Source organism: Malaclemys terrapin, chromosome 4 (genome assembly GCF_027887155.1).
Source record: "Malaclemys terrapin pileata isolate rMalTer1 chromosome 4, rMalTer1.hap1, whole genome shotgun sequence".
NCBI classification, from domain to species: Eukaryota; Metazoa; Chordata; order Testudines; family Emydidae; genus Malaclemys; species Malaclemys terrapin.
In genome coordinates, this window is record NC_071508.1 from 38078575 (window position 1) to 38103825 (window position 25251).

A 25251-nucleotide genomic window follows, 5' to 3' on the forward strand; every position below is an offset into this window, starting at 1 on the left:
CCCCCTTCTGGCTCCGTGCTGGGCCTGGGAGGGGTCTGCGTGCCGATACCCACCGCCGCACCCCCTGGGACCGTTGGGGCTGGGAGCGCCTGCGCGAGAGCCGCCAGGGGGGCGGGAGGCAACTTCTCTAGGGCTGGTGGAGTCACGTGGCGAGGGCCAAGGCGGGTCCCCAGCCCACTTCAGGCCTCAAGCGGGCTGGTCAAGAAGAGCTGCGTGCGCAGGACAACAAAAGCGGGCACGAGAGCCCCGGGGAATGCCGCCGCACACAGAAGCAGGGCTGCATTCTAGGGCAGTGTCCGAGTCCCTCCCTGGCTTCCGCATGGCTGCCCTCGCCCGGCCCAGCAGCGCGTGGGAGGATGGAGGGCAAGGGACCAGAGAGTGCGCTCTGCACCACGCCGCCTCTGGCCCAGCCCGGGAACGGCCATTTTGAGGGGGTCCGTCCGTTCCCCTCGTGGGGACAGTGCTCAGCAGCGTGTACTCATGCTTTGCGAGCACGGAGACTTCAGAATAAGGGGGGGGGGCGGGAGAGAGGTTGGGGTAAGGAAACAAAGCTGGAGGCCTAAGGAGAAAACCACCAAGGTGGCTTTTGATACCCCCTGAGCTCTAATGCAAGGAGGGCGCGGCTTCTCAGGGCCCTAGCCGTAGTGTTTGATCTATTGCTTGGTGCCATGCTGCCCTCTAGTGCCCACCTTTTTATCCTTACGACCGTATCATTACCCGACTTCCAAACGCTTGGCGTGAACTAGTGTTGTTGTGCCCGAGTCTTTGTTGGTGTTTAAAAATAAAGTTAAAACGAGCACTGAGCCATAGCTGTAGGTGCTCCTGCAAATGTTTTAAATGTAGTTAAATTAACTCCCACATTCATTCCTTCAAGCAATTCTATTCTAATAGACTTTAACAGCATGTGGATTTACAGGTCCATGGAGGGTTACCACCTTTGAAATGCAAAAAACCCACAGCACCGCCAACCCCCAGTCACAAGGCAACTCCCCCCTTCCCCTCCCCCAACAGCCACTTACAGTATCTATAGGGATAACATATATAGATAAGATTAACATTTGTCTCACTCTCATCTGAGGCAAATCTCTCATTAACAGCCTTGCCCTGCCGTTGCTCACTCCATCCATCACTCGCGCTCTCCTCCACCCTCGCTCACTTTCACCGGTGCGGGAGGGGGTGAGGGCTCTGGCTAGGAATGCAGGCTCTGGGGGTGGGGTCATGAGGTGTTCAGGGTGCAGGAGGGAGTCCAGGGTATGGGCTCTGGCCGGGCAGCGCTTACCTCAGGCAGCTCCTGGATGCGGCCGGCATGTCTGGCTCCTAGGTGGAGAGGCCAGGGGGCTCAGTCCCCTATCCCCACCCGCAGAAGCCACCCCCGCAGCCAATTGGTTCCCAGCCAATGGGAGCTACGGAGCCAGCGCTCAGGGCAGGGACAGCAAAACCCCCCCCCAACCACCCCTGTGCCTAAGAGCCGGACATGCCAGCCACTTCCAGGAGCCGTGCAGAGCTAGGGAGCCTGCCTTAGCCCTGTTGCACCGCCGACCAGATTTTTGTGGCCTGGTCAGTGGTGCTGATCGGAGCCACCAGGGTCCATTTTTGACCGGGCATTCTGGTCGAAAACCAGATGCCTGAAAACCCTAGCATACAGCTGCTGTATTTTCAACAGTTTTGATCTGTTATTGCTTAAACTGTGGCAGTGGGAACACTGCAGCATCTTTAGCTGGACAAACTTTTAACGTTAAATATCCCAATGTATTATGATAATTACGCAAATCTTTAGACCCACATAAACAACTTTGGTAGATTAAATAATTTTTCTGGCAACTGGCAAATTCGTTTAAAAAAAAAAAAAAAAGCCAGGCTGCTCAAATACTGGCAAGGTGGTAACCCTAGGTCCACGAGCAGAGACATGGGAGCAAAGGGTAAGGAAGAAGACTCCAAAAGGATGAGTGATAATTGTGAAACCCTTAATTTTTATTGTTCAGAGTCAGAAAGGCAGAACAAATATAATTAAAGAACAAACTAGAAGTGTTAGATGTAAATAACTGATGAAAAGATAGTACAAGTGGAGTAAATGAGCATGATAAAACCAGTATAAATTAGTAAATCTGATATAGGAAATCAATATGGTACAAAGCATAATAAATTAGGAACTTTTTTTAAACTTGTGGGGCTAAAGTCAGACACCCTAATCCATATTCCCACCAAAAAACAAAAAACAAAACTTTAAAAATAGTTAGGACCATCAACCAGAGTAAGTGTTAACACCTAAATATTAAGTTTCCCAAATCACACCAAAAAGCTAAATATTAGAAAATCTGGAAATGCACAATTCAGTTGTCCAGCCAATTCCTCAATGCCATGTAATAACTGATTTACTATAATTCCTACCAAATTCGATTGCCTACTCAACCTTAGTTTTGTCCTCTTTAAATCACTGGTTGAGAATCAACCAATCAAGAATTTTTCTAAATATATACACAATATTTTAACTTGGCCGTGCTTCTTAGTATTATGTGTACCACACTAAAAAATTAGAGGTAAACTGTCACTTTCATACAACTTAAGCAAACAAAAGTGAGCAGTTTCACTGTGTGTACATAATGTAGAGGATAGGAAGATTAAAAAAATTTTAATTAATGATAACCTACATTCACTGTGCATTTTTAAGATTTACATCCAAAAGAGCACATTTTTATTTACATGCAGTTGACATTCTAAGATAAATGAAATACAAACCATGTTTAGAAATTATCTGCTCCAAATAAAAAATACATAAGACTTATCATCCTTTTCAACATGTACAATAAAAACAAACTCTTCCTGTGCCAATTATATTTACATTCTCTTAAGGAATGTAAAATTGCATTGATAACTGCACTACCTACAATTACATATGTAACATTTAAAACCTGAGAGTCAAACCTAAATATTTTCTTAATAAAAAATTCTCCTACAAGCTAATATGTCAATGTTAATTTAATACAGATTGGTCAGTGGTCATTATAAATAGTGCATGATTTCTGCAGCTCCAAAAGGACAATTCACTGTGAAGTTGCTGCAGTAGTCTGATTAGATGCCATGCCTGCCAGTTGCAGTAAGGCTTATTTGATAATCTCCTTGCCTGCACACTGTATCTGACCCAATAAAAATTATCTGGCCCACTTCTGTCGAGTTCCTGCATTACAATATTTACATGACTATGCATCTGGGCCTCTTCCCAAACTTGTGTATTAAATTTGTGTGGAACCCAGAGGGAAAAAAAATTTACGTGGCAGAGTCAAAACAAGATAATGCTCAGAAAATATTCATATTCTCAATCTAAAGATAAATTTGACATTTTCCTTTACAGGGCTGTTAATGTTGTTATAGCCCTGGAGCAGCAGTCATTTTTGTACTGACCACCACTGTATATGTTACATGATCCTTTTATATACAGTTGCTCTGACAAGTACTTGCCACATTTTATGCTGCTTAGGCTCTGTGTGATATAAAGACTGTCTAAAATGAACACAACTTGAACCCCAGGGAAGAGAGGTATCACAAAAAGCTACTTCATTTAATTTCATAGCAACCATGAACTGTGAAGGTTTCTTTACTTTGCTTTTAAAATTTCCATTATATACCTTTTTGAGTGGTACTGCTCAGTTTTTTTTTCCTTTCTCTCTCCCTCCCCATTTGCTTTCCTCATTAAGTGTGTGTTGATTCTCCATGGCCCTACCCAGAGCCTCTCCAGGCAGAGACCAGAGAATGCTAGATTTCACCATTCTGGCATTACCATTTGACTGTCTTAATCCTTTCCCCTTAAAGATGTTTGGAAATGTGGTGGGTGCTGCTTTAAACATGAGGGTAGACAAGATGCAGTTCCTTAGCTGCAGACAGTCTTCTTCTATGGATTGCCCAACGGGTTTGTATGTACTAATGGCTACGTTCCCTGGAGTCCCAGAGAAAAACGTACATGAGATGCAGCAGTTATCTTTGGTGACTTACACAGCAAAATGGTGATTTTTAGAAATGTGGTGGTTCTGAAACAAAGTTAATTCATTGTCTCACCAGGATTAGTCTTTCATTAGACAGATAAAGGGGCATTTCACATAGAGGCCCTCAGCCAAATTGCAACGTGTAAAAACATGAACTCTTATCCTATGTTGCCTAAATAAATCAACTTGAGAATTAAATTTACAATCCCATTCCCCTTGTTCAGCATAGAAAATGTATAGAAATAATTCAAAAAACAAGAACCCCACAGTGTAAGGTTTCCCTGTATTGAGGCCTTTCATTTTTAAGGCACTGGCTCATACAACATGCAGGTATGTTCATATGGTAATAAAATTAAGATGTGGCAAACTATATGCTTATAAAACAGAGGAAAATAGGTGATACCTGCCATTCTTTTATGTAATGCAACTATTTTACTACCCACTGTAGCATATACTTATTTCCAAGAAGCACAGTATATTTTCAGTTAGTGCATTACATTAGGTTATGTCAGGTTGTGATATATTTTCAATGCAAAGAAATATCTTTAAAAAGTGACAACCTAGATGAATACCCACAAGTCTTGTCACTCTCAGACAGAAGCAGCAGATATACCAATTGATGTTTTGCTACCAGTACATATGAAGTCAAATACTTTCTGCTGATTAAGATTGACTTAATAAATTTTATCCACTCATTTATGAAATACAAGTAAGACCCAGATTTTAAGTAAAAAGTTACTAAATGTACACAAAATTGAGACAGGCCTACAGTAGCTACAGTACACATGCCTTTCACATGATGTTGCTTTATACTATCCCTAGAATCACATAGGATGTCAAAAGTCATCCCTTATGGGAAGAAAACTCTTCTGAGCTATTGTGAAGTGATAGGACATTTGAACCTCAGCCTAGGTGTTGAATCCTTATTCACAGGTGATCACTGGATGATTATGACCAAATGCCCCTCCAACCGTTGCGTAGTACACCTTGCTTTCATTCATTGATCAGAAGAGTTCTCGCCCCAATGGTAGGACACTGGCATTGATATTAGGGAATCACTTGATAGAGTTCATACCAACGCCAAATAAAGCTATGGTGTCAACCATTGCTTGCTTGATGTTTTTTCCAAAACGATGAGAATCCTAAGAGAATAAAAAGATATAGGAAGAGTTGTAATGCAAGAACTGCCACCATAATCTTGTAGCCAAACTTATCTATTTCCTCCTTTCATTTTTTGTAATTTTGAAATCTATGGAATGAAGCAGTCATCTATTCATACTGAAGTAGGAGAATGTGAAAATCTGAATAATTTTAATGCAGTATATAAGAGGGCTATCTCAGCATGCATCCTCCTCCATTATCCATTTCTTCCTTGTAAATGGAATTTAGCTGTATTTTAGTTTGAAGTTAGATTGGTCTCTATTGTAGGTTAAATTGAAAAATTTTCTCCCCCAGGAACAGCACTGACTTTTGCAGATTACTATTTCAAAGAGTGATGTGTTTAAAAAAAAAAAAAAAAAAATTCTCAGCAGGAACCGACTTTCAAATGACACCAAAATATAAGGAAATATAGATGACCTGGGAGAAATCTTTTAACATGAAGTCTCTGGTGACAATTTTGTGACGCTACACCTGATATTCTTTATAGAAATATTGTTTTAATATGATTATAACATATCTAAGATGTATTTTATGCAAGATGGGTCTTGTGAGATATCACTGGAAAGGTTATGATTTACTGAATATGATTATCCTATTTGTATGCATGTATGATTTTTGTATCTAAAGTTAGGAATATTGACTATACATACATCAGTACTACAAAAGTGTTTGCACCTGAGGAACGCCCACCAGACAGAATGCAATCAGTCTGGATGAGCCATTATGGGAAAAACAAAAGATCTTTGACGATGCTAATTTCCCACCTTCCTGGGATGCTACAAACCGCCTCTGACTCATGGCTGCTTTGACACTGTGGGGTCATGTGATCGAAGTCACATTGTACTGGATTCCATAATAGAATACCAGTACTTTTCCACTCGGGGAGAGAGGGAGGTGGGGGGAAGAGACCAGAGTAGAAAACAAAGGATTCCCGCTATATGAAAAACTTATTTAAGGCCGGAGAGTGACTTAATCAAGTTCATTCTTCACTGAATCCCCGCCCAGGATGACTGCTGGAAACATCTAAGTGTATATCTACATGGGCAAGTTTCTGTGCAACAAGTTATACCACTTTTATTAAAGTGCTGGAATTAAACTGTTGTTGCGTGTCCATACTGTGCTCCTTATGACAGTGGAGCGTATCCACATTAGCAGCTCTTGCAACAGCAAAGAGAGTAGTGCATTGTGGTAGCTATCCCACTGTGCAACTGGCCGCAGGGTGCTGTGGGAAGGGTTTGCAATGCCTTGTGGGGCAGGCACAGCATCACATGATGCAGGTTTCCCAATCCCATTGTCCCATGGGTATCCTACTACATTGCCGGTGTGTGTGTGTGTGTGTGTGTGTGTGTGTGTGCGCGCGCGCCTCTCTCTCTCGTCCGGGAACAGATCAGCACAGCATGCAACGGCTGTCAGAAACGGAGCTCTGAAAGGGGAGGAGTGCATATCTCCAAGGCAGCCAAGTTCAAAACAATGAGCAGAGCGGCCACTTGAGGGATTATGGGACACTTCTGGAGGCCAATTGATTGCTTTCTGCGCTGTAATGTATTTACACTGCCAATACAGCGCTGGATCCTCTGCGCTGTAAGGCTTATAACGCTCATCGAGGTGGTTTTTTTTGCAACGCTGCAACTGAGGAGTTTCTGCGCACTAAGTGGCTTGGCCGTGTCTATACCTCAAGAGTTACACCGCAGAAAACTGATTTACTGTGCAGAAACTTGCCAGTGTAGACAAGGCCTAAGAAACAAAGATAAAGTGGAAGGGGAGAAGGACTGAGCCCAGGCTGGGAAGGTGTTTGGCCTGTGAAAGAAATCCCTGGAGTTTTAATCTGCAAGCAAGAGCAGCTTGCCTTCAAGAACCTCTGCAATCTGCTTAAAACAACATTTAGGGTGAGAAATTACTATTTGTAACCAGTTTTTTTAGCGTATTAAGCTTAGTTTGCGTGTTTGTTTTATTTGCTCAGTGATCTGTTTGCTATCCCTTATAATCACTTAAAATCTATCTTTTGTAGTTAATAAACTTGTTTTTGTTTTCTCTAAAACCAGTTTTCATAACTGGGGGGGGGGGGCAAAAAGCTGTGCATATCTTCCTCCACAATGAGGGAGGGAGCAATTTTCATGAGCTTACGCTACACAGTCAGTCCTCTGTGCAACGCAAGACGATACAATTTTGGGTTTGCACTCCAGAGAGTGGTGTGCACTCGACTGCTGCGCAATTTGCTAGCTGAGTCTTCCCAGGCAGAACTGATTTCAGTGTCTGTGTCTTTCTGCAGCTGGGCGTGTCCCTACTTGTGTGTGTGCAGGAGTAGGCTTGAGGGCCTGGCTCAGCAGGACAGTGTCAGGGAGCCCAGGCTGTGGAACAGGCAGGCTCAGTGGTATGCCAGTACATCAGGTGTCACGGGGGGGGGGGGGGGGGAGGGGGGAAAGGGGGGTAACCCGTCAGGTAACCCATCACAAATACCTTTTGTACTTGAGTTTGTGTTAGGATCTCTTATCTTTCTGGCACAAGAGGGTTATGAAAACTATAGTAAATCATTGTACAACAATGCTCTAGTCTATTAATAATAAACTGTGAACCAGACCAGTTTTCCTTCTTGTAAGTTAAAGATCAATAATGAAAGGAAGGAATTAAGATTAAAAAACACTTATAAAACTGAACACAGTGCACACTGGGTGTAGAAATAGTATTGAAGTCAAGGTCACTAATAAAAAGTGCTTCCTTCTTGGTGTGGAACTCTGACTTCACTGATGAGTAAGGCAAAAAAACTGAGGCAACTAAAGGATGAATTTGCATGATCCAAGGACTACAATTTATGTCCTAATCCATTTATGAATAGGGAATAGTAGCACTGGAAGCATCGCTAAGATACCTTAAATTATCTATGAGATCAGTCCCAACAAGACGATGAGATCATCTATGTGGCTAAAATTCAGCAGGTTTATAGAAACACAGTAAAAAAATAAAATGAATGACTGAGGCTCACCCTGTATCACAGTATATTCCCACCTGATCCTAATGGATGACTCTCACTAAAAGCTTCAGAATATACTACACGTTTATTAAATACCGATCAACACAATAACTGGACAAGCTTCACATACTATAGTTTAGACTAGGAGATACTTGTTTTCAGAAAGAGGTGGCATTCTTTCCGCACTGTCTTAAAGCTCCAATGCCTCCAACTAGTGGAAGGCCTGAAGAAAGATGTGCAGTATTAAAAAGTGAGAATCCACCAGTGGTGTTTACTGGATGGATAAGGACTATCTTACATGAATCCCATGACACTGCATGTGAGAGAAAAAGATCAGGCCATATATTTTCATGGTGTATGAAAGTCTGGATGAACTTGAATGGGGGCAGCTTCCATTGTTTATAAAGATATTCTACACATACAAGTTGAGAAAAACAGATTCACAGCAGATCTAAAAAAGTCAGCATGAGTAATCACAGAGAAGCCATATACTACAGATTCAGATATATGTTTTTAAAAATATGACTCCAGGGACATTTCACAAACGAATCTGAAAATGAAATCACTACTGAGCTGTGTAGGAAAGGTTAATAGAATTGTAATTTTACTTCACACTTACTGTCTCAGGACAAGAGAATTTGCTGGACACATGGAAATGGATGAGGTGTTCACCCACAAGAATATAAGACACACCATAACCATCATCAGCAACCTGTGGAAAAAGTATTTAGCAATAGGTTTAATACACTCATACATAACAGCACAATTCCTGTTCTATAACTAGGTATTAAAATAACTTCAAGTTTTCTCTAAAGCTGGGAATCTTGACCTTTTCTGAACCATGCTTCACCTTGGCCGTTTTTTTGTTTTTTAACTTGGAGTCCCCCCCACCCCACCCCTGCATGTCAGGTCACAACAGGCAGCCAGGCCAAATTTGGCCCCTCACTTTTACTATAATTACTGTCAGAAGGCTTGCAGTGGCTCTCTAAAAAGTTTGATACACCTCCTGGTTAACAACCTCTGCTGTAATGCAAAAATAAGTTTTAATGTATGTTTAATGATGCTTCAGCTCAAAGAATTACTGCTATTTAGAGAAACACAGAACAGTTTAAATGGTCTGCCTTCAGTGTTATCAGCACATGACCATTCAAGTGTCAAAATGCAGCTCCATGGGACAGATCCTATAATACACATAGGAAGGACTGTCCAGCTGTGCACCTCCTACTTATTAAATGTGATGCATCCTCCCTGCACATGGGGGCATCTCCCATTCTTGCTGAGCAGTCTGATACCCTAGTACTCTTCCTTTATACTACAGGGTCGTGCTCTGTAGAGCATTAAAAGAAGAGCAGAGAAACTAGGAAGTAAGGAAGTAATGAGTCCTTGGGCTTCCATTGTCGCAAGGGGAGGGGAGCCCATTTAGAAGCGAAGAGAACATTCAGGGGCAAGACAAAAGAAATAATAAAAAGGAACAGGAAGAAGGAATATGATGAGTGAGACAATGGAACATAAGTAAGAACAAAAATGAAAAGACAAGTAAGAATGGACTGAAATCCCTATGGCTGAGACACATTTCTTTGTTGGCAAGTGTCCTCTTTTGGATACTAATTACTGGCCATATATAATCTGGATGTTGTGGTTCATGAAACGTTTCTCAAGTCAAACTACCCCATAGAAAGGATTTCAGAGGTTCAAACGCTGCCAGGGGAAAGTTTCACTTAGTCTTGTTAAGTAGGTAAAAGTCTTATTTGGAAAAAAATGCCGAAGCCTCCTAATTTGAACACCTCTTTGGGGAGCTCTTATTTTATGACATTGCAATTTAAAAAAAAAAAAAAAAAAAAAACGTATCTCAGTGTACTGGAGAAAAGATAAAAATCATACCAAGGATGTGATTTAAAGGTATTTTCAGGCTCATTAGCTGGTCAGAGTACAGTATCACACAGGATATATACTGCAATCCCCGCCTCTGATTGGGGGGAATCTAACAAAAATAGGTACAGTACATATGAGCCTTCTCTGCAGCTACTCTGCGTTCTCAATGGTTGTTCAGCAAAAAATGGGAATATGTCATAATGAACACAAATCCCACAAGTAAGAGGTGAAGTAAGCCCCCATCCACCAGATTTCATGGTATAGTTATGTCTGCCTGGCATACCTGGATTCCTCTGCAAGACCCACCCAATTTATCTAGTCTGAAAGAAAAAGCCAAGACTACAGATTCTCCTGTGCACATACATACAAAAGGAAAACATTAACACACATCCCCCAACAAGTCTTCAGTCTTATTACTGAGATAAAGTTTCAAGTTAGGAGCTTACAAACTAAGCCCCCATTTAAGAAGTATGCATTACAAAATAGGTTTTTAAAAACCCCAAACTTACAGGTCCAAAGCCTCCGCCACTGGATACAAACTCAGGGTTCTTCTCCAGATCAATGTGCTGCTGTGGTGTCTGACTTGTTGACAACCTCCAAGGCTCTGACAAAACCTTTAGAGCATATGAAGTCCAGAGTAATGTGCATATGGGCAGCTTGTGTGTTGCAATTAAGTAGTTGTGATCAAGCTAAGCTACAAGACTTTGCTTAATAAAGCACTACTACTAAATATGAACTCCAATAAACATTCCCAATGGAACGAACAGGTTAAAATGAATTATCTATATTTCAGGACAAGCTATGTTAAAAAAAAAAAAAAAGGCAGCACACAAGGCCTTGACATTGATCCCATACAGAAAACAGATAAGTTCCTGTTAGTATCATGCTTGGAAAAGGCTTGCTGAAATAAGAAGAGTGATCACTAGGGATCTGATCGAAAGCCCACTAAAGTCAGTGAAAAGATTTCCATGGACTTCAATGGGCTTTGGGTCAGGCCCTTGATTTGCAACAGTAAAGTATTAAGAAACTGTAACCCTTACAAAAAGTAAGAGTTCTGTGTAATCTCTAGTTATAGCACATCAGTTTCAAGACAGGACTAAGGAAAACTGCAAAAAGTTGTTTTCCTCTTCAGCCTGATCATTACATTCATTAATCTCTGTGACCCAGACAATGATCACACACTTGATTAATCTTTTATGGAATGAAGCAGCAAAGAATTTTTGTCATCTATGAGAAAGCAAATGCAATACTGCACCATTTTTGCTTGTCTAGAACTTACAAACCCAAACTATATAATAAGGTTCTTTAATTTCACTAAAGAAGATCAGTGGTTCTCAACCTATATTTATAATTGTTACATGGGCCACAGGTTGAGAACCATAGCGCCCACCCCGCTAAGCCCCCTACAGACCTCTATGCTCCCCGCCCAAAGACTCCTCCACAGAGTGGGGCCAAGAGTGCCACGTGCGGGGTGGGGCAGCCAGAGCTGGGGCAGCCAGAGCTGAGATCTGGACCCCGCCACGCACCGGGCCAGGCAGCCGTGGTTGGATTTTTTTAAGCACACAGCTGGGCCGCTGATCAAGATAATACTTTCTTCTGTTAGTGTGATAATCCGTAACATTTATGTATCTCCACACATGTGGTTTCCTAAGCAAATATTAACTTCAAAGGGTGATATTTTACAGTGACTTCACCTTACATGTAAGTAATGTGATCTAGAGAAAAATTAAAAGCCTAACTCCACTGCCTTTATTGCTATCAATCATTTCTTTTTTGCAATACCTGTCACATCTCTTTGAACCACTGCTGACACTTACTACTCTACAAAAATAGTTTTCTGCAAGTTGTGTCTTTGTAGCTTATCTAGTCTCCTATAAAGCTGAATAATACTAAGGGAAGATCTACACTACAAATTTGCAGCTGTGACACTGTAGTGCTTCTGGTGAAGACATAACACTTAACTCCACCTCTGCAAGAGGTGGTAGCTATGTCGGCAGGAGAAGCTCTTCCGCCAGTACTTAGATCAGTATAACTGCATCGCTCAGGGGTATGGAGTATTCACACCCCTGAGCAACATAGTTACACTGCAGTAATTTTGTTGTGTAGACCAGGGCCAAATTAGCATTCATTAACATATTTCAAAATGTCAGGGTAACCAACTCAATCTCACATTTTCCTTAGAACTACACATTTTAACATACAATTATAGTAAACTCATATCAGAAAAAGCTAATTATTGATAACTAATCTTTTGTTTACTTGATGAAGCTGCTCTACTGGATAGCAATGAAGAAAGGTTACTTACTTCCTTAAGGAAAGGAGACTCAACACCAAGGTATTTGGACACCACATAAAGGCAGAACAGATGGCGGTCAATGCCTGCACCAGTCATGGCAAGGCGATACAAGTGCTGGTGTTTATCAGCAGCAATCCTGAATAGTTTACACCTCTTTTCATTCTAAAGAATAATAATAATAAAAAAACACCAAGGAAAAAGACAGAAGGTATTTAAATTGGGAAATCAAAATTACAGTGACTGGTCTCAATCTGCAGCACTAAAAGCCAAGTACAAGACAAAGTATGCAACAAAAACCAGCTATGAGGAACTACCACCACCATCAGGAAAGGAACTTTGAAGTGATGTGGGATTGATTTTTTTAAAATCCAATTTTTCTAGTTTTAACATATTTCAATTTCTGGAGTTAGCATATATGTCAATAGTTTCTGGTAGAAAACATGTGATATAACTCACTGAATCAGGTATAGCATGAGATATGATTACAATACTAGCCTTATGAAGTTTGCATCTTCATTGTGCATCTAATCAAATCAAGCTTCCTGAGAGATTATAGAACAAAAAAATCTAATCCTACTCTGTTTTTGTATTCCTCTGCTTAGACAGCTATAAAAAGCAGGTCTTATTGAACTGATGAAAGAACTGGGAGCTTAACAGCTATTTTAAGAGGCTGATAGATAGTGCAGTCAATGGCAATAGAAGATTTTAGTTACTAAATAAAACAAACACTCATTTTCTAGATAGTCAAGCACATTCTGTCAGATTATTTCATACACCCAGTGTGCTATCTCAGAGTATGATAATTTGTCACTTCTTCCCTAGCCTTCTCCCATCACAGCATGGCGTACTATCCGTATAGGGTATTAGACAGCCTACTTGGTTTGGCATAAGAAGCTACTAATACTTCTCCTGTTAGTTATTTGAGATAATGATAGCATTCAATAGAAGAAGAAGGGGAAGAGTGGCAAAGAGCGGGATAGAAAAACACAGGTGGCTGGAAAGGCGCATGGGGGATGCAGGAAGAAAAACAGAAAGAAAAGGAGAAGTAAGAGATCAGGAAAAACGGGGAGGAAAAATCAGATGTAGAAATAAAGAAAAGAAAAGAGTATTCGAGTAGAAACAGCATCCTGTCAGAGGCTGAAGTACTGCCTTCAGAAAAGCCCATTCACGACTTGGAGAAATTGTAAGTGATTGAGATGGTTGAATCATCTGACCTACTGTAATTAAAAAAACCCTTGGCTATAACTTTTACCTTTAAAATGTTTGGCCAAATAATAGGACATTGTCACAGAACTTTCTGAAATGAGCCCTGGTCCAGATTTTCAAATCTAGGCACCTAAAGAAAGATCTTCATAGATGCTGCGCACCCAGTTTCCAGTGACTTTCTGGCATGGCATTCAGTAAGTTCACAGGGTCATAAATAAAAACAATTCTAAAAATTAAGTTTGAATTCTAGGCCTGATTTTCAATATTGCTAGCACTCCAACTGAAGTCCATAGGAGCTGTGAGCGCTCAGCACATCTGAAAATCAGGTAAGTAATTTCCAAGCTCATCGAAAGCACCAGCGATCTTGTGAAACGTGACATATTGTAGTACTTTACACTATCAGTCTGAGAGCACCAAGTAAGAGATCATAGGGTAAAGTAACCATTTCAATTGTGAATTTTTGTTTAAAACTATGTAATATGAAGAAGTTGCAAATATGGTATTTAACATGATGTTAACTGGACTCATTCAATGGTGGTGTCACAAAGGTGTCTTCAGCAATATGCCTACTTGTAGTTGTAAACTCAAAAGTGACAATTTCAACCGACGTCATTCAGCCTGTACATGTGTCCTCACTTCGACCTTTCACATTTTTGGACTTAGCAGTATGTGGGCAATTCTTGCGTACAATGAACATGTTTTCTGTTATCTTAATAGTTTGTTCACAAGACATTGACCTGCACTGCACAGTTGTAAAACAGGACTTTACCCTACCAACTGTGCAGCAGCAGAACTATCTGCTTCACTTAAAGAGATATTCACAGTCAAGAAAACATTTACTTAGACTGTATTCCATTTACCTTTTAACTGTTTAATAAGTAAATGTCATGGGAAAACCTAAACATCTGTGTAAAAAAGCCACACAACCTTCCCCCCCGCAAGCTTTTACCCATAACAAGGCCTGGAGTTCTCTTGCTCAATCTCACAGTGAGGTCATAATGCTACATTTGTGACTTTGCAGTTATTTGCAACAGACTAGCAGAAATACTGAGGGGTAAGGAAGGAAGTTTTTAGATTAAATAGTTAAGAGCCACACTACAGTTCAATATTTTCTTCTATGTCTATGTTAGCTAGAGTGTATTATTGGTATTATCAGAGGAGGTCATCCAGAAATGTTTGTGTTCCCTTGTCAGCATTCATACTATTACAACCAGTGGTGAGCTGGAGCCGGTTCGCGCCGGTTCACGTGAACCGGTCATTAAATTTTGAAGCAGTTTTAGAACCAGTTGTTAACCCGCTTCCCAGCAAGGGGGCGCTGCGGCTTTGATGGGCTCTGGCCAGGAAGTGATGTAATTCCTCCTCCGGCCGCTGGGGGCGCTGGCTGTGGGAGCCATGTGGGCCGCCGCCTGGCCTTCAGCACGGGCCCTCTTGCTGCTGCTGCTCCCCCAACCGCTGGCCCTGGGGCTCCCACTGCTGCCTGGTGGGTCCCCGGCTGCTCTGCTGGGCCTGGGCTGCGTCCTGCTTCTCAGGCTGCTCCGAGCCGCTCTCCCCGTGAGTACCCGCCACCCTGCCCGCAGCCAGCCCCTGCCGAACCACCTGCCCTGCCTGCAGCCAGCCCCTGCCGCACCCCCCTACGGCCCTGCCCGAAGCCAGTCGGCCCCACATCCCCCCGTCTCCAGCCAGCCCCTGCCCTGCCCGCAGCCAGCCCTGCACCCCCTGCCTCCAGCTAACCCTGCCCCACGTCCACTGGTGCCCTGCAATTCCCAGGGCAGTAACCCTGCACACCTGCTTCAATGAGGGGGGCAGGGAGCAGATGGGACCCACACATGTGCACACCACCCCCAGGGAGTGGCAGGGACCCACACATGTGAAATGGAGCTCATTTCTAGTTCAGGCCCATCTTTTTAAAAAAGAACTTTAGGTAGGGTTAACATACATCCGTATTTTCCCGGACAGGTCAGGCTTTTTGGTTCTTAAATCGCTGTCCCGGGAAAATACGGACGTATTTTTTATTGTTAAGTACGACTCCCAATGACTCAATGCATTGCCACTTCTTATGGAGAAAGGTACCAAAAAATACATACTGTGGCACATCCCTTAAAACAGAACTTTTTATATGGAACTGGTTGTTAAAATTTTGGCAGTTCATCACTGATTACAACCACTACCAAATATTTATTCCTTAAAAGTAAAACACAAACATAGCTAGCACAGTACTTTGCATAACAGAAAATTACCTTGCAATAGCATTAATTTGCTCAGTTTCTCCTTCTAAGAAGAGAACACATTTTCGCTTAAAAATGATAATTGATTTATATTTGTGAAAATCTTGAGTTGTAAAGAAAAGGGTCACTTTTTGTTTTTTAGTTACTGCGGTTCTCTTTTTATGTAACAATTCTAAAATCCTGCTGCAATGATAGAGAAGTACAGATCATCACTAGTCTGCATTTAAGCCTTGTCTATACTACAAATGCTTTGCTGGTGTAGCTATGCAGGCAGAGTCTCCTATTGTATATGCAGTAAATGCCAACAGAAGGAGTTTTTCTGTTGGCATGACACCACCACATCCCCAAACCTTAGCTATGCTGACAGAAGCATTCTTTCGGCATAGCTGTGTCTACACTGGGGGTTTTACTGGCATAGCTATGTCAGATAGAGGGTACTGTTTTTTCAACCCCCTGACCAACACAGCTATGCATACAAAACTTTGCAGTGTAGATCCAAACTTAGATATTTATTCCTCATTAAGGAAAGAAAGATATAGTAGTTCCTAAGCATTTAAAACCATTTTATCAGGGATTTGGAGCAATCAAATTTTTGAATTGCTCTGCTCTGGCTCCAGGCAAAAACCTACTGGTCTGCGCTTCATCTCCGGGCTCTGCTCCAAAGCCCTGCCTATTATGGGGTTTATTTGTATAGTTAATGTTATTTCTGGGTTGGTAGACAATGCAGTAAAGCAATCTAGTGTACTGTCACAGGAAGTCTGTGTTTTATTACCAGATACCTATATATGTACACAAAATTGATGAGAATTTATCATGAATTGCTGCAATGAACTTACATTTTGGGTTGGATCTTCCATGCCTCGAACGTAATTGCACGATTCAGTAGTACATGAGCGCACTGTTTCTGTCCTGCCTTCTCTAAACAGGCGGGTCATAGAGGCTTCATATGTTAAACAAAATTTTCCCATGTCCTTGGAGACAAAAAACGAAGATTGAAAAATCTACTCAGACTAAACCTGGTGTTATAAAGCAGCAGATCAAGGCAAGCATAATCATAAAAAAAAAATCACACCATAAATTAAATTGACCAAACTAAAGTATTTATCCATTCATCCTAAAACTTGAAACACAGTCTGTATCCTAAAGTCTATGAAAACAAAATTGGCTCAACAACTACTTCCCAAAATTTCTGATAAAAGCAACCAAAAGCCTAACAAAAACGATCCCACACATTTTTTTCCTACATAATCCTCTATAGCTGGACAGGGCCTGATCCAAAGCCCATTTGAACAGTCAATGGAAAGGTTCCTACATATTACTGTACTTGGGCACATTACAGCCCATGCACTGATTTTAAAATTTACCAAGGAAGTTACACATCACCAATTAATATGTATCAGCAGCTTTCTGGTTAAAATACAAGTCAGGACAGGTGTGCAAGCCAGTTACTCCTTCTAATGAAGGCTGCAAGTAATAATGATATGAACTATTGCTCAGGGTCGTTGCCTGACAAGGGGCATTCATGGATACTTTCAGAATTCAGGATGAGAAAATTGGCTGCAGTAGTGAGAAAATCTAAATTTCTATGATCATGTTAAAAAGAGATTCCATCTACAACAGCATCAGAAAAATGGAGTGCAAATACCTTAAACTGAGAAAAGCTACCAAGCAAAGTCAACAACAGGAATGGGGAATCTTTCTGACACAGAAATGTGTCTAAAAGCATACTACAGATGGAGGATTAACCAAAGAGGAAAGAAAACAGTCCAAATATCTATGAACACTATTGGAGTAACCAAACATATATGATGAAAAAACGTTAAAGTAAATTTGTATGGTTTAAGATAACAGATGTTACATATGAAAAAATACCTACTAGATAATCAAATCCATTTCCTTTAAGTGCAGGACTTCTGTAAATAGATCACTAATTAAGCAGCAGAGAGAGAGAGAGAGAGAGTGTGTGTGTGTCAGTCATAAAAATGACCTTTGGAATCATGAATTTCCAGCTAGCAGACCATTTAGAGCCTGATTTAACTCCCACTGAAGTCAAAGGGAGTGTCTCCACTGACTTTAGTAGAAGTTGGATTGAAGTCTAAGCATCTTAGATGTCTGTATATTTTTAGCCATGGTACAGCTTTATTATATCCATTTTTATGACATTCTGTAAGTAACCAGATGCTGTTGGTTCTTACCCGATAGTGAGCAAGCTGAAGGGAAAGTTGCACAAAGGCATCAGGGCTTATTTTAGCTTTCTTGATTAACCCTTTCCCAAAAGCATCAAAGGGAAAAGAACAGAAGTCCACATCATCTGCTAGAGATTTCGCAGTGCACAGGGACCTCTCAATCACTTCTTGGCACTAAAAACAGCAACACATTTTTTAAAATACATACATAATACAAAATTGCACTATTTCTTTAAGAAAATGATAAAAAGCTCATTCATATATTTTATTTATAGCTAAATAATATATTTTGCCCCCCGCCTTAAATAAATAGCTAAAAAAATCTGACCAGAAAGCTATTTAAACTCCCATATGCTTCCAGGAATCCAGCAAAATTTTTCTGATTTTCATATTCTGAAATGTTTTCTAAGTCACTAGAGCTTAAATAGTATTATATGATTACATTTATAAAGCCTTCTGGTTCCTCGGGCCTCAGGTAAAATACAGGAAAGGAAAGAAGGGAATATACTCCGTTTTCTGCAGACACCCCTATTCAACTGACTTACATTCACAGTTTTATGTATTAGTGAGTAATTAAAAATGAACGGTTACTGTATAACAACATGTATTTTAGGTAAGCTATAAATGGACAATCGCTTATATTACATAGCAAACAAGTGCTCTGGAGCATAAATTGAATGAAATAATGAAATCTTAGTGACACTAGAATACTGCTGTTAAATCTTTGAAAAATTACGGATAGCCATTTTTCAATGCTGGTATGCACAAATTAGCAAGTGCAACCTAGTTAAGGTCCTACTAGTAATCTGGGCAAAAAATTGAACATTTTTGAAGGAAAGCCTTTATTAAAAGTCCTCTCAGTTTAAGAAACCCAACTGCTGTGGTTGTCTCTTATTCCAAGGCTCCTCATGTGAAACACATATAATTGAACCTCTGAAAAGGCTCCAATGAACTGAAGCATAGAGGGGCAAGTTATCTTCTCTGTAAGGTAACTACTGACTAAGAGAAGTAAAATGAACTCAAGAACTTAGCTGCGGTTTTGCACTCACTTCTTCAGGGATTTCCCACTGTAGTCTGGTGGGGAAAGGAATATTTTGATTGATGTCTCCTTTGCAATGACCATCCTCTGTATAGCCCAGTTGAAGGCAATCAGAAGACATAACATTCTGCAAAGAATAAGACATATGTAACTACATGTATTGTACAATAAAGAGTTTCAGGTTATAGAGTTCAAATGCATTTCATTTTGGAGTTAGGCTAACTCAATTCCATTTTCAACCTACAGAAATATTAATTACTAGATTCAGAACGCAAAACAGTATCTGCAGACATATGTTCATTAATGCACTGAACATTCAATTTCTCTCTCTCATATTTAGACCAGGCGTGCAGCTCTGGTGCAGGAGTTTTCTTAAAGTGCCACCACAATGGATTTGTTTACTTTAAACCAGAACCTTGCATTAACAAAAGCAGAGACTGAGCTACTGGGATATTAGCCTGATTCTAGATAAGAGCTGCCTCTTGATTTATAAGATAAAGACTTGTAAAAATATCTAGATAATAAATACATGAATGCTGCCTCTTGTTTTTTTATGTTTACTGTAAGCACTTTTTATAGACTGCTAGTATTCATGGTAGAAATATTTGATTTCTTAAATGAACAGAAACAGTTTTACTGTAAAAATGGGAGTTCCACAGTATGTCTTACCACAAATGCAATAAAGACCTTTTCCATAAATTTGTGTAGGTCTCAGCAGCAGCAGCACAGTAAACTAGACTAGAGAAGAAAGTGACTGTCCCACTGACGTCTATATTCTCCTTCTCAACATGAGTCCAAGTTGATATTTGATATCTGGTCAACACAGTGGCAGCACACACTGAGTACAGAACAGGGAATCTTTGTAGCAAACCTGTTATTCCATGTATACTTTCAATCTTTTGTTTCTTATTGAGTTTCTCCACTGGACGGATAGAACATGCCAAACACTTGGTACACAACTGGTACTTAGAATCTAATAATTAATTTACTATATCTTTAGGTATAATCAGCTAGCAGTAGTTAATCCTTTAGAAAATTAAACCAAATTCAATTTATTCTTGGGCTTCTAAGATATTAGCAAGAAGTTGTTTCCACACCCTAAAAGCACCTTTATTAAGGAAAGGAGATAAACAAATAATAGTCAGTGCTTCCCTAAAACAAGAATTAGAAGAATTTTTCCTCTCTAGTGATTGAATAGAAAAGCTAGTCAGAATTAGACTCTTGGGGGCAATCTCAGTCCCAGAATCCCTTTGCAATTTCTAATTAGGGACGACAGAAAGACTACTAGGCTTTTAGATGTGGATATTCCCTGCTGAAATATTAAAAACTACTAGCTAATACCAAAAATGTATGAAAAAGACAAATCACTTTGGACAAATGTATTACAGACAAATGTAAAATAAAGTTGAAATGGTCTCCAAAGCAACCAATTTACCCTTTTTGTACTGGTTTTGAGAGTGTTAGAGTAAATAAGGGTGGATATATGCTTAAATTCTAAAAGGTGAAAAGATCAAACAATGTTTTGGGGCAATGAACTGTGTTGACAATGAAATAAAATAGGAGGGCCAGGAGACAGAGAAACAGATGGGCATTTAAAAAAAAAGGGGGGGGAGGGCACTTCTTCACTCCACTCACTGAAAGTATACATAACAATGAACAACCTGAACATGTCAATCTGCAGCCCTGTCAAAGAATGGTTTAGAAGAGTGTTCAGCCTTGATAGTATGCTTCCTTAAATTCTTCACAATCACAATTTCATATAAAGCACAAAAAGTAAGAACTTCAGAAATATGCACGCAAGTTGAGTGAAATGCATGTCACAGATTATAAACCAAATAAAACTTTGTGCACAACTACATGTGCAAATTAAGATAACGGGAAGTTATCTACCTTTGTAACTTGAGTTCTATCTGTATTCCAATGTAGGGAAGCACATTGAGACCTAAAAATTGTTGCAAGCAGTGTCTGCTGGTCCACGCCAGCGCCCTGATCGCCTCTTACTCTGCACAGAGAGTATGTTCTAGGTTTGATGCCAAGCTGTGAGATGAAGCGCATCCGGGTTTGGATATTTGACTGCCATTCTCCTGAGTCAAGAGATCTGAGAGGACCAAATGCTGACAGGTGGATTGGACAACTTTTGCAACAGACTTGGAAACCAGAATTCTCCAGGCCACTTGGGGGCACTGAGGATGACTTATGCCCTGTCCAGTCGAATCATCTGTAGAACCTGAGTTAATAGCGGAATGAGAGGGAAGAGCATAGCTGAAGTGATCTGTCCAAAGCAGTAGGAGAACATCGCCTCTGCAGTGCTTTCCCTGAGCTCCCCTGGAGTAATGTGCTGCATTTCCTATTTGCCTTAGAAGCAAAACAGGTCCCAAGTGGGGTTTCCCCACAAGTGAAGATGCTGTTCACTAGTGAATTGTGTAGCTCTCACTTGCGATTGATGGTGAAATACCTGCTGAGGCTGCCTACCACTGAATTCTGGATTCCTGGACAGTACCCTGCTGATAGCATAATGTTTTTTGATAAAATCAGTTCTATAAGGTGACTGCTTCTATACCCAGGGGAATGGATCTCGCTCCTCCCTGGTTGTTTATGTAGAATATGATTGTTATATTTTCTGACAGTATGAAATATTTTCGGACACTATGAATAAATGGTGAGACTGGATGAATGGTAGAAATGCTTTGCAAGTCTCTCAGACTGCCCAGAGTTCCAGGAGATTTATATGCAATCTGATTTCATCTAAGTGTCCAGCACCACGTTACTGTCCACATAGGCTCCCCAGCCTAGCAGAGAGGCATCCAGAATTATCGTCTTGTTGGGTGTAAGGGATAGGAAAGGAACCCACAGAGACTTGTCCAGGATTTTTCCATCAAGTTAGCGAGGCCCTCACTCTGATGTTCACGTTATGCTTGCCTGGTGTATATATACACACTATTTGGAGCCAAGCCCACAGGCAATGTAGTGGAGTCTGACAAATGGCATGACAGAAGAACAGGATGCTATATACCCCAAGAGAAAAAGGGAAATCTGAACCAATGTTCAAGGGTTGTGCATGATCTGATCTATCAAGTTGATCATGGCGTGAGATAAGCCGTTGCCCTAATTGGTCTAGACTTGTTCCTATAAATTCTATAATCTGCTTTTGTATCAAGATAGACTTTTCCATGTTTACATAGATTTCTAGGGATAACAGATGAAGCAATGATGAGGCTGATGCAACGGCTTCTAAGCACACCCTTCCTGCAAAAAGCCAGTCGTCTAAATATAGGACAATGGCAAAGCCATTATGTCTGAACTGTGCTGCTACTACTACTAGAAATAGAAACCCTTTCCTTGATGTTGAAGAGGCACCTACTCGATCACTCCCCATTGGAGGAGGGATTCTACACCCTGGAGGAGAATCTCCTCGTGAGAATGGTCCCTGAAGAGGTATAGGGAAGGAGATTTTGGAGAGGGTACGGAGAGAAATGTGATGATATAGCTGGAATGGATGACATTCAGCACTCTCTTGTCTGTTATTACACTTCAGCTGTGGGAAAAGAGTGCTAGATGACCAAGTATATGCAAGGATTGGATGAAAATGGCATCAATAGTGGTTCACAACTCCCAATCATCCCATCAAAAATATCTACTGGTGGGGGGAGAAGAGGGAAGGTTGGGTTGAGGTGATTGAGGTGGAAGGTCCAGGGTATTGTGACTTTTACATCCTCTGTCATGCTCCTTGCTGACTCTGGATGATGTACAGGAGAAAGGGAGAAGGTCTCTCTCCCAGCCCAAGTCTGATTGGGTCCAAATAACCTTTTCCATGAACTGCTTTTTAAGGTGGAATTGCAACACCTGTCAGGTTCTGCTAGGGCTGGAGTGACAGATATTGCACCTCGTGGAGATATGTGCTTCTTTAAGGCAGCGCTGGTAGTCATTTCTGACCAAGAAAGAGTAAGGGCAAAGGACACAGTTTTGAAGCCCAGCGCTCTGGGCATAATCTAATTTCATACCAGGAGGCAGACAGGTTCCCAGGGAGGAAGGGGGAGAATCTAACTAACTAAATTAATACAACTAAACTCTATCACTAAAGATAAAACTTTGAAATATTTATATGTTTGAAGTCTAGAAAAAAGGAGACACTCCAGATCCTGGGAGGTTCTGACACAGGCCATATGGCAGTAAGAAGGAAGTGGAGAGGCAGTAGGTCCACCCTATCCCTTATACTCTTGGTGCAAAGCATGAGGAGAGCAGAGGTGCAGGGGCAAATCAACGGACACTGCTTGGAAAAATTTTCTGGTCTCAGGCATATGGAGCACATGCGTACCCACATGAAATACTAAGAACTCACATATCAGACACACAACTTTCTTAGTAAGCATAGCTTTAAACAAACTTTAGCCTCAGGATTCACAAAACAGAACCAACCAAGATGAGAATCCTTTCCATTACCTTACTTTGTCAGCTATAGAAACACTCACCTCCCAAAGGTGTCCAACAATAGGAGCATCTGCCCAAGAATGCTCTGTATTCAGGCCCATTTTGCCATTCTTGAACACTACAAGAGTGAATGTTTTGTCAAACCACCTTAAAAAAAAAATTGGAGATTTTTTTTGTATGTTTAAAAGTTTTCATTCAAAGTGACACCTTGTTGAATCTCTCTTTCAATTAGATATACCAGCACACAATTCCAGGTGACGAATAGAAGAGAAAAGATTTAAAAACATGCTACAGAAATAACCAGCCTATAAATTCACTGGGCCAAATGCAATAGAAGCAAAAACAGGTGCAACTCCACCAAAGTGAATAGAGTTAAACAAGCTGATGTATTCTGTGAATTTTGCCTGTCAAGTAAATTTGGCAATGCTAGATTATAATTTACAACTGTATATTAGGATTTGTATTTAAAAGCTATGTAATAATAAATAAAGGCAGTTAACCATTTTACTTCTGTTTGAAAAATCCAGATATTGAAAATTTCTAAGTTTTCAAATAGACAAGTGCATTTATTTTTAACTAAAAGAAAATCTGAAATTTTAAAGTTTTCTTGGGGGCCAAACATCATCACAAACTTAAATGTTGCTTCTTGTGGTTACTCACGAACTTCAGCATGACTATGACGCTACAACTGGCTGTGAATTATGAAAAGTAAGACACAGGTACATATGATGCTTAAGAAACATGGAAAAAAAGTGACTGATTTAAGTAGCAGATTGAACAAAAACACCACTCTGGTAAAATAATAAATGACAACTTGATTACCAGATGACCAAAACCCACAAGAGTATGCAGTGCAATTTAAAGGACACACACAAAAGGTAAACACCACACTACGCTACACATGAACCAGAATCCTCTTCAGTAAAGTAATGTGACTAAGTGGCACTGTTCCCACCTAAGAACATAAGAATGGCCATACTGGCTCAGAGCAAATGTCCATCTAGCCCAGTATCCTGTCTTCTGACAGTGGCCAATGTCAAGTACCCCTGATGGAATGAACAGAACAGGTAATCATCAAGTGATCCATCCTGTCACCCATTCCCAGCTTCTGGAAAACAAAGGATAGGGACACCATCCTTGCCCATCCTGGCTGATAGCCACTTGCTCATTGTGACTATGAGGCACTGTTCCCACCTGCTCATTGCTGTACCTGTCGTAACAACTGCCATGCAGAAGAGACTTTGCATATGTATCCATTGAAGTCACTGGATCCTCTTCCCTGTAGCCCTGCTCAGTTTCGTCCAAAGTCACAAAGAAAGCTGCTTTTTCCACAGCATCCAAAGACTGCTTGTTCTTTCCGCGTCCAAAATAGGCCTGACGAGCCTTAGCCCAGGGTACTCTGCAGCCAGAATTTCAATTTATGGTCATATTATGTAAATTGGTCAGTGTTTTACTACCTTTAAGAGCACAGTATGATTCTATAGGGCAATCTTACTTTTTAACAGATTTAAATGTCCTTTGGCTTTCACCCTCTGCCTAATGAATTTATACTAGCAGTAACAGGTGAGGATATTGCTACAGATATTCTTGAATCAGAGTCCTGGATGAAAAAGGAATTACTACCATCAGAGGCCAACTCAAGTAGTAGTACACAGGCAGGATATTTGGTTTTCAGGAATGAAACATGTGTCTGGTACACAAAATGCATACTACACATTTTGCACATTTACAGCCTAACAAAGCACAACTTTTTGATGTACCTCTGTGGAAAGTCACATACACACTAGAAATTAGATATAAAAGGTCACAAAACCAATCTACAGGTGCTCAAATGCTATGACAAAGGAGACCGATGTGTAAACCTGGATAGATTCACACATTTAGCTTAAAACT

General features: G+C 40.7%; 1 protein-coding gene across 5 annotated transcripts in view; it reads right to left on the bottom strand.

Moving 5' to 3' along the window:
• Positions 1-1950: 1950 nt before the first annotated feature.
• Positions 1951-25251, bottom strand: part of CPT1A (carnitine palmitoyltransferase 1A) — a 72304-nt gene continuing 49003 nt past the window's right edge. For all 5 annotated transcript variants that reach the window (XM_054027812.1, XM_054027810.1, XM_054027813.1 and 2 more), the window contains 9 exons: positions 24569-24757; positions 23400-23505; positions 18941-19057; positions 17901-18065; positions 16542-16676; positions 12284-12436; positions 10488-10592; positions 8726-8818; positions 1951-5119 (listed from right to left, as the gene is read on the bottom strand). In XM_054027812.1, the coding sequence (XP_053883787.1) occupies positions 5033-5119; positions 8726-8818; positions 10488-10592; positions 12284-12436; positions 16542-16676; positions 17901-18065; positions 18941-19057; positions 23400-23505; positions 24569-24757 (1150 nt within the window). In that variant the 3' untranslated portion in view covers positions 1951-5032. The remainder of the gene's footprint in view (positions 5120-8725; positions 8819-10487; positions 10593-12283; positions 12437-16541; positions 16677-17900; positions 18066-18940; positions 19058-23399; positions 23506-24568; positions 24758-25251) is intronic.